The sequence below is a fragment of the Pezoporus flaviventris genome, unplaced genomic scaffold (genome assembly GCF_033815535.1).
Source record: "Pezoporus flaviventris isolate CSIRO_AGI_PZ_B2104156 unplaced genomic scaffold, CSIRO_AGI_Pfla_v1 ptg000073l, whole genome shotgun sequence".
Taxonomy (NCBI): domain Eukaryota; kingdom Metazoa; phylum Chordata; class Aves; order Psittaciformes; family Psittacidae; genus Pezoporus; species Pezoporus flaviventris.
This window is the reverse complement of record NW_026892621.1, coordinates 3,852,991-3,866,776: the sequence shown is the minus strand read 5'-3', so window position 1 is coordinate 3,866,776 and position 13,786 is coordinate 3,852,991. Positions and strand designations below refer to the sequence as shown.

Genomic DNA, 13,786 nt, shown 5'->3' with positions numbered 1-13,786 from the left:
AGTAAGATTCTAGAAGCACTGAGTATCTCAAGCTGGGAAGGACCCATAAGGATCACTGAGTCCAAATCCCTGCTCCTTGCAAGGCCACCTAAAACTAAACTGTCTGACTATGATCATCATCCCAAACTCCTTGAACTCTGACAGGCTTGGTGCTATGACCGTGTCTCTGGGGAGCCTGAATAATAGCTGATAAAATAACAAAGAAAGAACAATATTATGCACAAGAAATGATACACCAGCTTTAACCTTGGGCATTCTTAGGAGAATAGAGAGGTATAAAATTTAATACCATTTTAAAAAGCATCTTTCAAAATATGAGACGTGGTTCTGCTTCTCCACGTGTTACAAAATAAATCATAAAATACTTCCTTTGCATAGAGAAACCCCAAACCAAACAAACCAAAACCAAATCAATTTTATAAAGCTGTCTATTTTTGTGACAAATCCATCAACAAAAAACCCTGAGATGATGTCTGGGGCAAGATTCAGATCTGATGCTCCACATCAGCACCATTCTCATCTGCCTCTACAAAACTCCTGTGTAGCGAATTTACTGAATCCACACCACTGTGGTGAAAGCTCTTTGCAGAAGTGTTATACGTGACAGGAGAAGTGGAAACATCTGTGAGCCAACAGTGCAAAGAAACCAGAGAGAACTGGGGAAGCAGTATGAAGAGCCATCCCAACACTCTTGCACTACATCAAAAAACAGAGGAACTGCACCATACTGTGTTTACCACCAAAAGATGAGACAGTCGTGGGAGGAAGGAGACTTCAGAAGAAATCTTAGTCAGCCGCTGTCACCGAGCCTTATCTTAGATGCCACCTATGATAACGAAGTGCTAGCCAGATTCCCAAGGCAGACACACAGCAATTACAGCTTGAGGACCTTACATAAACAGCTAGCTAGCATATTTGTCACGACCTTGCACTGGTACTTGAATCACAGCTGTGTGACATTTGCTGAACGGATTATAGCCTAAAAATAACTGATGCTTCTCTCCTAGTCTATTCAATCAGCAAATAGCCTCCCTCCAGTTTCTCACAGTGCTCAAAGTATTTCCTCTAGGAAAATATACTCAGGAAAGAATTTCTGATCAGAAACCATAAGAAAAGTAAACCAAAAATGTCTGCAGCATAAGCCAGGTCATGAGGAAAGGTCCTAAGTGTTGTTTCTATGAATGCACTTATGCCTGTGAAGGACTGGAAATCAATGGCAACTCAGGTACATGAAGACCACAGAGCATAACCACCCTGATTTCAGATGAGTCCAAAGCTTTGCACTGACAGGCACACAGCTCCGTGTATCATCTACAAAGATAATGACTTTGGACATATAATGAAGGACTAGGTTGAAAACAAACCATAGAAGTAACTCTAGCACATTAAAAGTTCTTTAATGTCTTTATAAGTATTTAAGCTCTCTAAGATCTGAAGTTTGTCAGCTGGAAAATGACGACCTTCACATCTGAAAATCTTCCAGTTAACCATCACAATGCTTTCAAGTGGTCACCCACCTCATCCCTCCAAAAGCCTCCCAAATGGCTTTTAAAATAGACAGTAAGTGGGGAAAATGAATTGTGTGTTTACAGTTCCTGTTCTACAGTGAAAGTAAGCAAATTTAGTATTGGTGGCTGCACGTACCATTTCCTTGTGATTTGGGTAGAAGGTTTGCTCAATTAAAGGGAACTTCTCCGGACCCAAAGTTTTGTAGACAGACACCAGCTGGGCAAACTGTAAAAGAAAGCAAAACAGAACAAAAAGCTTAGGAAAGAAACCACATTCAACCAAAACGATCTCATACTCAATCAAAATGATCTCATCTTAAACCACAACATACTGTCATTTTGCTGCTTGTCTTCTGTGTTTCATAAACCCAGCAAATTCACAGGAACGTTCAACACTTGCTCTCTCCTCCCCTCTCATGTGCACACCTTTTCAAACCCTCCAAGCTTCCTGAACAGCTCCACAAAGAAAAGCCTCTATGAGTTAAGCCTTCACATGTGCAGAAAATGAAATACACTGGAATACTGCTTTTCAGATATCCTGTCTGTATGTTTGTGGTAATAAAATCATTATAATTTTGCATTTTCTATCATCTTTGATCTAAAGATCAGACACAATTGGTTGTATTTGGTACTTCACAGACACTAAAATACCCTTTTGCACAGGGAAAAGCAGTAGCTGTACCATATGGAACAAGTCAGGTGAAGGACAAAGCAGAGAAGTTTGATTCCCTAGGCTCTAGCCATGGCTATTCTTCCCCAAAATCAACAGAGGTGCTGGTAATTTAAGCAGCTACATGTTACTGCCATTTCTATTAATGTTTCTTTCAGTCTTTCTTCTCCAAGATAGTCAAGTCTACCTATACTCTGGACTGTCAGAACCTAATGCAGAAAGCAAGGCAGGATTTAAGCACAACAAGACAAAGAGTTCTTTATTAAACAGAAACGCATTTGGGGGCTGCTCTTTCTCTTCAGTGAGCAGATCAACTCTCCTGTTGTAACAGTTCAAAAAGCAAATCACTCTTGAGATCCAGGCTTGGCAAGTGAGGTTTCTAGGGAGCAAAGACGGCTTTGGCAGTCAGAAGACCACTATTGTTTCAAGCCTCCAAAGCTCTGGCTTGTACATGCCTGTGATGTGTTTCATTGTCATGATGCCAACATGAGACATAAACAACTTAGCACAACAGTGTGAATAGTGGGGTTTGCTGGTTACAAACAGGAAAAAAGCAAAGAACAATGGAACTCTGTAACACGGCTAGTTAGATAACATACCTACTCTAATGCAATTGAGAGTGCAAGGAGAACAAAAACTGTCTAAAGGGAAGAAAATGATGAAAGCTTTGCATCATATTTCCAGATGGCACAGAGAATTTGTTCAATTTTGTGGTGTTTACTCGGGGTTGGTAAAACACATATTTAGATTTTGAAGCCCAGTGGAAAATACCTTAATGATGAGTAGTTTCCACCAAAGCCTGAAGAAATTCTAGCTGGATAGTGTGCTGTACAAAACTAACCCCAAGCAAAGGAAATATTATCACAGCTACCAAAATAAGGTGGTTTGTGAACAGGAATCCTGACAACTTACTATTTATGTCTGTTCTTATCCAAGATCCAAATTCAAAATGTCATAAGCAAATAGTGTCCATTGAATACATAAATTTTGCCAAACAATTGTTACGCTAAAATAAATTTATTTGCCTACCTTAAAGTAAAAACCTTAAAAAAAAAATATGTCAGATGATTGCATTTCCTGGGATTCTTTCCTTATTTTCTTTTCCAGTTTCACTGAAAGCAAGCAAAAGAAACTGACACTGCTTATAGGTCTTGTGGTACTCACTCAAGAGGCAAGAGAGCCAAGATAACTGAGATTAATACTAGCAAGTGTTTGTTTCCTTAAAATCATATCGACCACAGAGAGTACATGTGTATCATGCTAAAGTACACTCCCAATTAGCAAATAAGCTATTAAAGAGCATGGAAGAAAAGCAGGTTTAAATTTCCTGATGGAGAAGAGAGGAATAACACGGCAAGGTTTATCCTTTGCCCCTGCTGGGACACTGCTTCACCTCTGCAGCTACAGTGTTAGGGATCTCTTGCCAACCTTTTCTCCCCTCAGAAAAAGCAAGTTGATAAATTCAAGCCAGATTCACCCAACCAGACCACTTGTGGAAATCCTGCTGGACCTGGACAGACAGGAGGCCACACGGTGCTTACAAACAGGCTGAGTACAGAAGAGCGGGTTGTCTGCCCTTCTATCCAAACCGGGTTTAGAGGGCTGCTGGAAGCTACACTAACAAAATGGATTTGATATTTCACAGACTTTTTAAATCATAAAGAAACCAAACCAGCCCATATAGACCCGATTAATGCTTTGCCTTGATTACAGCTCATTAGAGTTTATAAAATTCTTTCCTGGGCAAAAGCATAATTTTTTTAGAGTATAAATTACTCAATTATCATCCAATCCAATGGTGAATGTTTTGAGATGTTCATGGAATAGAGAATACTGGTAGAGCCGCTCCAGACTTCAATATTTTATATGGATGCCAAAACCCCTTGGGAGATTTAACAATTATCTAACAAAAAGAAACTCACAGGGCTCAGTATTCCAGCAGTATTCCATCTTTGCAACATCTTCAGAGAAAACAAAATGGAAAAAAGGTCTTTTAACTCTTATTTATTTGCTGAATTTACTTCTTAGTTCCAAATGTTGTGTCTTATTTTCAGCTCAAAGAGAGATATTCTTAGGCACATCTATTTATGGTTTTCAGATAGGCTTTCTTTAAAGGAAAATAGCGGGATTTTGTATCATTCTTTAGAATGTCAGCTCTTCTCTGTTCTACCAGGCATTAAAAGCTTCCACATCTAGGCCTATGGAGTGTTCCTGTATCAAAGAACAGGAGGGCACCAGCTACACTTTTTCTCCTCTCAACAAAGTACGATAACAGCTTAAGAAGAAATACTTAGTCAAAAAGACACTTACTCCCTTTGATTTCACATAAAAGCTTTATGGGGTTTCATCACACTCTACAGATGTGACTGCATAGACTCTACTGTAACCAAACAGCACACAGTTATGGAAATCACTTTGCTAACTTCATAAAGATCTGAATAATGACTTTGCTTATCACTTGAGATGAGTTAAATTGTGCATAATTACATGCATGCCATCCCCAAAATGCTCAGTTTTTCCTGAACAAACTGCACAAGCATTCTCCTCAAAGATAATTAGATATGAGATTGAAAATTAATCACTCCAGATGGTGCTTTGTGTTACCTTTAATTCCAGCAAGCTCCTCATCTCTCTTGCCAGAGTGAAGGATACGTATCATTGACCATTCCCGTGGGGAATTTCCTGGTATGTCAAGTAAGATTTTCATGGAACGAACGACTTCACCTTTGTCTGCAGTTGTTCACTATTAGGGAAGTACAACTGAGCTGTGTAACCTTTTGTGTCCGAGATTTCCCTTTGTTGTGAGTATTCATTACCTGTCCCCTTTACGAGTTAAGGCTTGCTTCTATTGGCAGTGGAAGAACTCCAACCAGGCATCTAATACTTCACGGTAACAACTATAACAACCATGAAATTCTCTGGATAGGCTGGTTCACCAAAGCAGAGAAGCTGGTACTCTCTAGCACTGAAGAAACAGTAAAACTTTGACGGATGAACACTTTCTGAATCCCTTTGTCATTACAAAAATAGCACTTTTAGCTGAGATTTAACTTATCTTTGACTGCTGTAAGGTGTGGGCACATCTGAGTGAGAGCATCCCATGCAATACCAGTTTACTTCTGGATTTCTCTATATAAATTTGCCTTTTACCAAATGTATTAAATGTGTACCAGTGATTGTGGCTGAAATTACTTCAGTAAGAGTTCTAAGTTTCTAATACAATCTCAATATTCAGTACTGCTGCAAGCTTGCTTTGAACATGTGTTACTTCAAAGCAGGTGACACAAAACGGTTTAAAGACTGGGCTGTTATGCTGCTCCTGACAGAGTCCAAGTTTCATCCTGCTGTATACTGAAATAATTCCTTTGTAAGACGAAGAATTGATGAAAGGCAGCTTTCCATGGAAATGCTGCAGAGGTTCCCAGTATTCCTCCGTGAACTGCACAACACAGGAAATTATGCCTGAATATATATTATACATCATGACACATGAGTGTGGATGGGGGCCTCAGCAACTGGGTTCTCCCTTTCAGCCTCGGTGGCCAACAGATTGAGAGTCAAACACTATAGACCCTTCAGAGGGAGAAGAAACGGAGCAGTTGTGTGGAAAGGGCCAGGAGGGTTCACTGGACACATGTCCTCTGTGGGGGCCAATTCCATCAAGACTTCCACCACGCCTGTGTTTTAAACACGCTTTGGGTTTGGCTTTGTGGGGGTTTTCATTCATTTTATTTTAAGTGACTATACATGGACGGTATCTGTGCTACTATTCTATGCTATTCATGCTCCGCTTTGTTGCCGTCGGCCTACCTTTCTTCTACTATGCTTTAGTAAACATTAAATACTTCCCCTGAAGGCTGAGTACATACACATTTGCTTTGCTCTTTGATACCCAACACAAGGATCAAGGGGAACAGACTCCTGACTAGCTTAGGTACTACTTTCTGCCAGCAGGAGCTGACTGACAGCTTAATGAAAGCAGTCAAACTTTCAAAGTCAATGCAAAGTTTGCCATAAAACTGAGCAATGAAACTGTCTACAGATCAGTTTGGGCACATGAACAGAATCCAGAAAAGATGGGAACTGACAAAAGAACTTGATGTTCCTCCAGTAGTTTCCCAGTATTACAATGCAAAGCCAAAGGCACCACAGTTGGTCTGTGATTGGAAAGATGACTTATACGGACCCTGTATCATAATTCAAGTTGTTTCCTAACACAGAGGAGTTGATCCGCTATCCCTGGTGCAGCCCAGCCTCACAGCAGAACACGGTGAGGATCTCCTCCTCTCCAAGCTCAGCTGCTCTCCCCCACTACATCTTTTAGTCAAATCCTGCTGCTTTACTCACCAACCCTGGGACTAGCAGCATCGCTTCCTTCCATCCCTGACTGCAGCTGATGTTTTCTCACCTTCTTTACCTCCAGCTCCCTCCTCACCCTCTGCGGTGCTTGTCTGCACCTAAGGCTACTCAGCCTGTGTGGGTTGTGCTGACCCTTCCCAGAACTGCTCCATGTTCCCCAGGATTTCCAAAGGGCATTTGTTTGACTCCTGCAGCTCCCCTGCAGCATGTGTGCTGCAGCCTGTGCTGCCTCGGAGAGGCACATCTCTCTGATTAGCCATCAGTGCTGTAATTAACCTACGGAAGACTTTCACATCAGGTTTACACCTACATACAAACCATTAAGAATTGCTGCAGGATTCAAAAAATAAAGCTTTAAATAAAAAGCTCATGCCCTTGGAAGCACTGGATGCAGAACTCTTGCTTACAGACTACCAGAGTGCATCCGTGAGAGCGAAACAGTTTAATACAACAGTTAGAAAAGCTGGATCTAAAAAAATAATCAAAACCACTGGAAAACCAGCAGAGGGGCAGAGTCAGAGACACAAAAGCAGTCCCTCTTGGCTTGCAAAGTTGGGTAGCAAGGCACCTGGCAATGAGAAACACCTTGGCTAATGAAGGAGCCAGTGACAAAATGCATAAACAGTGAGGAAGCGGAGATTTCAAGAAGATAGGTGGATTAAAAAGAAGGAAAAGTAGCTGATGAGCATAAAAGGTTGAAAACAGACAAGACTTGTTTGTTCCACAAGAATTTGCAAAACTAAGTACTGTGAGGCCGAGATCAAGAGGCCTTCTGGAACTTTTTATTTCAGAATGAGAAGTTACAGAGGGGAAAAAAAATTAGTTTATGGAACTGAGTCACCGAAATAAAAGCTACAGGGGCTCCTGCTTGGGTGCACTTGGCAGCAATGAGAATGTGCAGCTTATTCCATTATGATGGGAACATGGAGTTCAGTGTCTCGCCCAAGGAAACATTTCTGCACCTGGTAATTTTAATGGTACTTGGGCAAGTGCATAAGCACTTCTCAAAAGGGTTTGGGGCTCACCACAGCAGAAAGATTTTATTGCTTTGTGGGACTTCTTTTAGAGATAGTAACATCCTGAGACTTTGCAGCTAAAATAAGGTTTATAAAAATACTTAATTCAATAAGACTTCACGGTACAGGAAGAAATCTACCTTTTAATGCAAACTGTGTTTTTACAGATATAGCCCTTCCATGTTCATTGTTAAGGAGTCTTATAGTTCATTGCCTTTTGTGCAGGTATTGAGATGTGTATGTAGGAAGTTATCTTCACGAAAAAAAGCATTATTTATGTATTTAACCATTGAAGTAAAAAGTAAAGCCCATTTTCATATTGCTAAAATACATCTTTTTCCTTTGACTGAAATTGCACATAGATAAAATCAGGGGCATCTGCAACTCTGTTCACAGAATTCAAACTCAGTCAAATCAGGCTTCTTACATACATGGACTTTCCTGTCCTGAGATCCTGCCCTCATTTCAGCAAGATAATGGTGTTTTGTATTTCAGTGCTGCAGCAGAACCAGCAGATAATTCAAAGGATATGAATGACAGCTTTAGACTCCTGGTTTGCAGATTAATCTTACAGCCTTTATTTAAATGAAGTTTCTTTCAGTAAAAGCTAAGAAATGACTGCAAGCCTGTTGCAATTTTGTGCCACTAGAACCGTTCAATGCACTGAAAGTCTTAAAGAGATGTCAAGAGCTCCCAGTGCTGCCCTTTAGTGCAGGGAAGAGCAGGGCAAGGTGGCAACAACCTACCACAGCATTCAAGAAGGCCATACAAAAATTTGAGTTGACTTTTGCATTAAATTAGCCTCATGGCAGTAAATGCTGGTCAAAGCAAAATATACATATATATTTAATCTATAAAGTATTTAATAGTTCAAGATTGATGAACACAGAGCTGTGAGAATTACTTGTATGGAACAGAAAAAAACAAACATCACACTGAGGTATATTCATTACTCAAGGGTCTCTGCTTTTTTCATGGAATTTCAGGTGAGTTTACATACACAGGATCATTAAGAGAGTCTGTAATATTCCCTTTCTGTTTTAAGAACAGATAGCTTAATATAGCTCTATAAAGAGGTGCAATCTTACAAGACTGGCTGAAACCACGAGGAAATTCAGTGATGGCTCTAGGTTTTATCTAACGAAATACATACAACTATAGCCACCGACTAACACATAGGTCTTAACATTTCTGATGTTAACAGATGTTAAATCTGAAAGCCTCTAAACGTCTTCCCTATCTGAGTTGAAGCCAGATTGCAGGTACGCATTCTTTACCCTTGACCTTCAAAAAGATATCCTCTGGCACATAGAGAAGTGAGTAACCAGCCAAATTCTACCCTGTTGTTCAATATTATTGTACAAATCTTCCTTTTGGAAATGAGCATAGAATTTTCTTATGGTGCAATAAAAACTTCTAATATCTTTCTCTAAGAGGCATGGAATAGCATTGAGATGTCTCATAGATTTACAGTAAATAGGTTTTCCAAAGACTTTCCTTCTTGCACACATCCATTTCATTTGGTTTTCATTCTCCAGAAGATACTCGGACACAATATTGAAACTCATCTGTGTGGCTGTGTCTGCCTATTAACATAGCTTCAATAATTCATGTCAACAGGAAGCTGGAATGAACAGAGCTCATTTCTTTCACACGCTCCTCCCTGCAGAGTGCCTACAAGTTCCCTGCCAGTGTCCCAGTCTGTTGCTCAAGATTATGAAGTGTAGCTTGGAGGGGAAAAAGCACAACAGTGCAACTCCTAACAGCAACACATGAAGGAAGAGAAAACAAGGTAGGGGAGAGTACTCAATACCATCAGAAAGCAACAGGCTGCCACTAAAACAGAACGAAAGGTAAGGGTAGAGAAATGAAACGTTCAGTCAGAGTAGGAAGATGAAGATAGCTGAACAGAAAATCATCTGCAAAAGAAACAGAGCAAACTACAACACACGAAGGCACAGGATGATGTAAGCTTGGCAAAAGGAGCAAGAGAGGAAAATGTCAACAAACTTGCAAAAATGTATTTGGCTGTCCTCTCCCGAAGCACAGAGAAACAAACAGAACTGCGACGGCTCCAGCACTACCAAGTTTACCAAAGGGAAAAGCCATGACCAGCCTTCCCTCAGAATGATTGCAGATATGCAACCGAACAAATTTTGGCATAACAAAGTGTTCTATGGCACTTCTCTTACACTTAAACCCCTTAATAACAACAAATTCCCACAATGAAGCAGACAAAGTCCCAGTGAGCTTTTGAAGATGTTTCAGTGCAAGACGGGTTCACATCTAGGGCTCTACGTGAAAAACACCCTGTTAGAGTGGTGAGGCACTGGAATGGGTTGCCCAGGGAGGCTGTGAATGCTCCATCCCTGGTGGTGTTCAAGACAAGGTTGGACAAAGCCTTGGGTGATATGGTTTAGTGTGAGGTGTCCCTGTCCATGGCAGGAGGGTTGGAACTTGATCTTAAGGTCCTTTCCAACCCTAACTATTCTATGATTCTGTGATCTTTCAGGTGTCTCTACATTCATACAGGTGTCTCTGTTTTCTAGGTCTCATTTCCACTCTGCAGCTTTTGATCAGAAAACAGTTCCTGGTGTTTTAACTTTATTTCCCACATTACTGAAGTGATGTATCAGTTTGTCATTAGACCAACAGAGTTTACATCCCATGAGGCCAAGCCTGCTCTGCACCCAGCTCTCCATCCATGCAGTGACAGACATCCCTTCCCCAGGTGGTACAGCTGTGCAGTAGCTTGACACACTACCCTACATCCCCTCCTTGATTACATGAAGCCAGTATTTCAAGCTAAATACAGAGTTTTCCACAAGCGTGGCAGCAGCTAATTGAGGTCACTACTCACAAATGATTTTGTAGACCTGTTATTACGCTGCAGATTGTGCCATCACTGCCTTCACCAGTGTAAATGTGTAATTAGTGTCTAGCAGATCCTTAAAGCCTTCGAAACCAGTCACTGTTATGTAGCCTCCCAAGGCATACTAACAAGAGAACAGATTTGCAGCCAGCTGCAGATGCTGCTAGGTAAAGCTACTATCATGGAATTGGATGGAATCCAGCAGAATGGGTTTTATGAGAATTTTCTTTCTCTTCAGTCATACACATTTGGTCTACACAGCTACAGCAATTCTGTGATCTCTGCAGTGTTGAACTGCTGATCACTATCTGTGGCATGAGATATATAAAACAGCAATCCAGACCGTATTGTGTGTAATTAGTACTTCACAGGCCAGGTTTAACTGAAATAGCATTCTACCTATAGCAGTCATGGACCTTGAACTGCGTGGTGGTCACTGCTGAGTCAGGGTCTGCATCTTTAGTATGCTCCAATTAATTCTACCTCACCACAGTTCCACGTATTAGCAGTGCTGTACACAGTGTGGGTGAAGAGCTAATAACCTGTGGCATTCCAAGACCTGCCACCAGAGTCTGCAACTGAAGCTAAAATCAAGATCAGGGTTCAGCTGACGTAAAGACTTAAGCATGCTAATTCCACATAAATCTTACTGGGAAGCATGAAAAAGGATGTGTGCAGGGCAGGAGAAATTTTTTAAAAATTCAACTGGAAAAACATGGAATTATTTTTTTTTTTAATATATTTTCCCAGTCTGACTCGTAAGTAGGGATTTGACCCATTGCTGCAAGCACTGTCCTTATCACATCTTCCAGTTACTTCTGGAATTAGTTCCCTCTCTGCAATTACTTCCCTTACCTACATCATTTACTACAGGAAAGTTTACATCAATTTTCTAAGCCTCAGCTAAGGAATATCTCATTTATTTCTTGAATTACCTTTTCTAAAGGAAAAGAGAGATAGTAAAGTACCTAGATTCTAGCTAAATAATACCAGGTCATACCTTTGGGTAAGTAATTATGCTCTTTTTTCTTTTTACTATCACAAAACTTTCATAAGTACTTTACACCAGGTTCTACAGACCATTTTAGACATGAGTCAAATTATGAGTCACAAATCCAACAAGGAAAGTATACATTTTTTCCTCGCTTTAACTTGCTGCAACTATAAATTAAACTATGGAACATTCTTGGCTCATTGGAAAGGGATAAGTCATGCACAAGACTATCGCTTTGCAACACGACAATGCAATGAAATGTTCCAATGTGGTAAGACAAGGCATGAGCCTTAAAACAGTTACTCTGCAGCTCTGCATGCATTCACTAATAAAGAATTTAGTCTTTCTTTATAAAAGTCATGTTTTCCCCCTAGGTAAGAAGCTTTCTGACATCCTTAGTAGTGTGTAAGTGAATACTCCTCTCACAAACCAGGACGATGACTTTTTCCCAAGGTAGGTGCTAAGTATTATCAGAGAAGTGAAATAACGGGAGCCCAGTAATAATCCCAAGCATTAGCATATTTCAGCAGGCAAACATCTCACCAACACACTCATTTCAGTATATTTTTTGCCACGGTTGCTGGCTTCCCAACTTTTCAAAGGGTTATTCAGTGCTTTGAACTTTTGACATGCATTCGAAGGAACTAGGTACGTCCTGACACTGGAAAATACAAGCTTTCAGACTTGTTTTCAGAAATGTTTGGTGTGTTCCTGGCAATCTTCCACCTCTCAATAAAATACCTCACATCAAATGCAAATTGTTCATTGGCAAAGGCCCAGAAGCCCACACTTGCCTGCAGGCACAGGACAGCAAGAGTTCTGATGAAAAACTGAGGGCAGGTGCGCCAGCTTCTAACACGGAGAGCATGAATCTACCCTCAGGGTTGAGAAGAGATGCTGTGCATCCAGAGCTCTACGTTCTAAAGAAATGCAAAGACCCTATACTCTGAACAACAGTAACTTAAAAAACAAAGAACTTGTATATTGGATTCTAACTCTCACTTTATTCTTTCCTGACTTTCCCTCCTAGCAATTCTATCCTACTCATGATTTTACCTTGCAGTAAATAAGAGCAACTGCCCATGACTAATTCAATCATTTTTCATCCCTTAAAGGCATATTCCATTGGAAACCCTATATTTTTAAATTCTGTTACAGAAATTACCATTCATTTCTACCACTCAAATTTTACCTACAGGGAAGTGAATGTATTTTTCATAAATTAATACAGATTGTTACTCATGACTTTATTCTGCTTCCTGATTTTTCATAAGGCTTTTGAACCTGTAATTTTTATAGAAATAGCTTTGACACAACTATCAAGTCACCCACGTTAAGAAAGGATTATCCATAAAGGCATCCTTTACCTGCAGTGAAGACGGGGCTGATTGATGGCAAGTCCAAGCATGTGCTTGCAAACCTGACAGGGACACTCAGGGCTGCTGAACATGTTCCCTGACAACCTGACATAAGCTGTACTTTATGAAAAGATACAGATGTGGATGAAGTGGAACCCAACTTTGCATTTGAAATGGCTGTTAAGGCAACAAACGATATAAATTGGAATGAGAATTGGAGTGTATTTTATTATTTAAGCTATGACGAAAAAGAAATTTAAACGAAAGGGGTCTTCACTGAAAACATACAATTGCAGTTCCAGCAAATCAGTTCTGTATGTAACAGATGAGCCTGGCAGGTGTTTCAATTCCTTTAATCAGTGCTGTAAATGTTCAGCCGATTTCTGATGAAGGAACTTGCAGAATAATTCTGCTAGGGTTTTTTTTCTAGTTACAGTTTAAGTAAGCATATATCAGCTAAGCTTAAATAGGTGGGGAACACTGCTTAAGTCACTGGCCCGAAGTACATCTAGGAACACAGTATGAGCATCAGTAGTTCTTATGCTTAGTGCTTCCATGCAGCGACAGATTGAGAAGAGCACCCCAAGGCATCCAAAACTAGACCACAGTTTGCAGCAGGGATTGCACAGAGGCAGGGTAGCCTGTATGGGTTAGGTGTAATCAAGCAAGTTAGAAGATAACATTAGCAAAACCAACAGTTCCTGGGTTCTGCTGCATTATTTGAATATTCATGACATGGGCTGAATCAAAAGGATCAACAGATTTTTACCCTCAGAGTATTTCTGGCATGGGTTGAAATGGGTTTGCAGGATGTCTTGCAGCACTTAGTGATGAAGATTCCATGATGCTCTGGGATAAGCATGGCTGTCTCTACACCTCCCACTACCACAAAGAACAGAAGTCAGGATATTCCAAGTTAAATGCCCAAACAAACCCCCTTGTGCTTGTACAGAAACTTTTTGTGCTCAAATTAAAAGTCCACACTTCTAAGTAGGATTCAGCTAAAGTA

The 13,786-nt window shown here is 40.4% G+C and overlaps 1 protein-coding gene across 1 annotated transcript in view; it reads right to left on the bottom strand.

Annotated features, from left to right (window-relative positions):
• Window positions 1-13,786, bottom strand: part of SYN2 (synapsin II) — a 172,691-nt gene that overhangs the window by 84,738 nt on the left and 74,167 nt on the right. Inside the window, exon 5 of the mRNA XM_061472945.1 lies at window positions 1,645-1,734. Within this exon, the coding sequence (XP_061328929.1) occupies window positions 1,645-1,734 (90 nt within the window). The remainder of the gene's footprint in view (window positions 1-1,644; window positions 1,735-13,786) is intronic.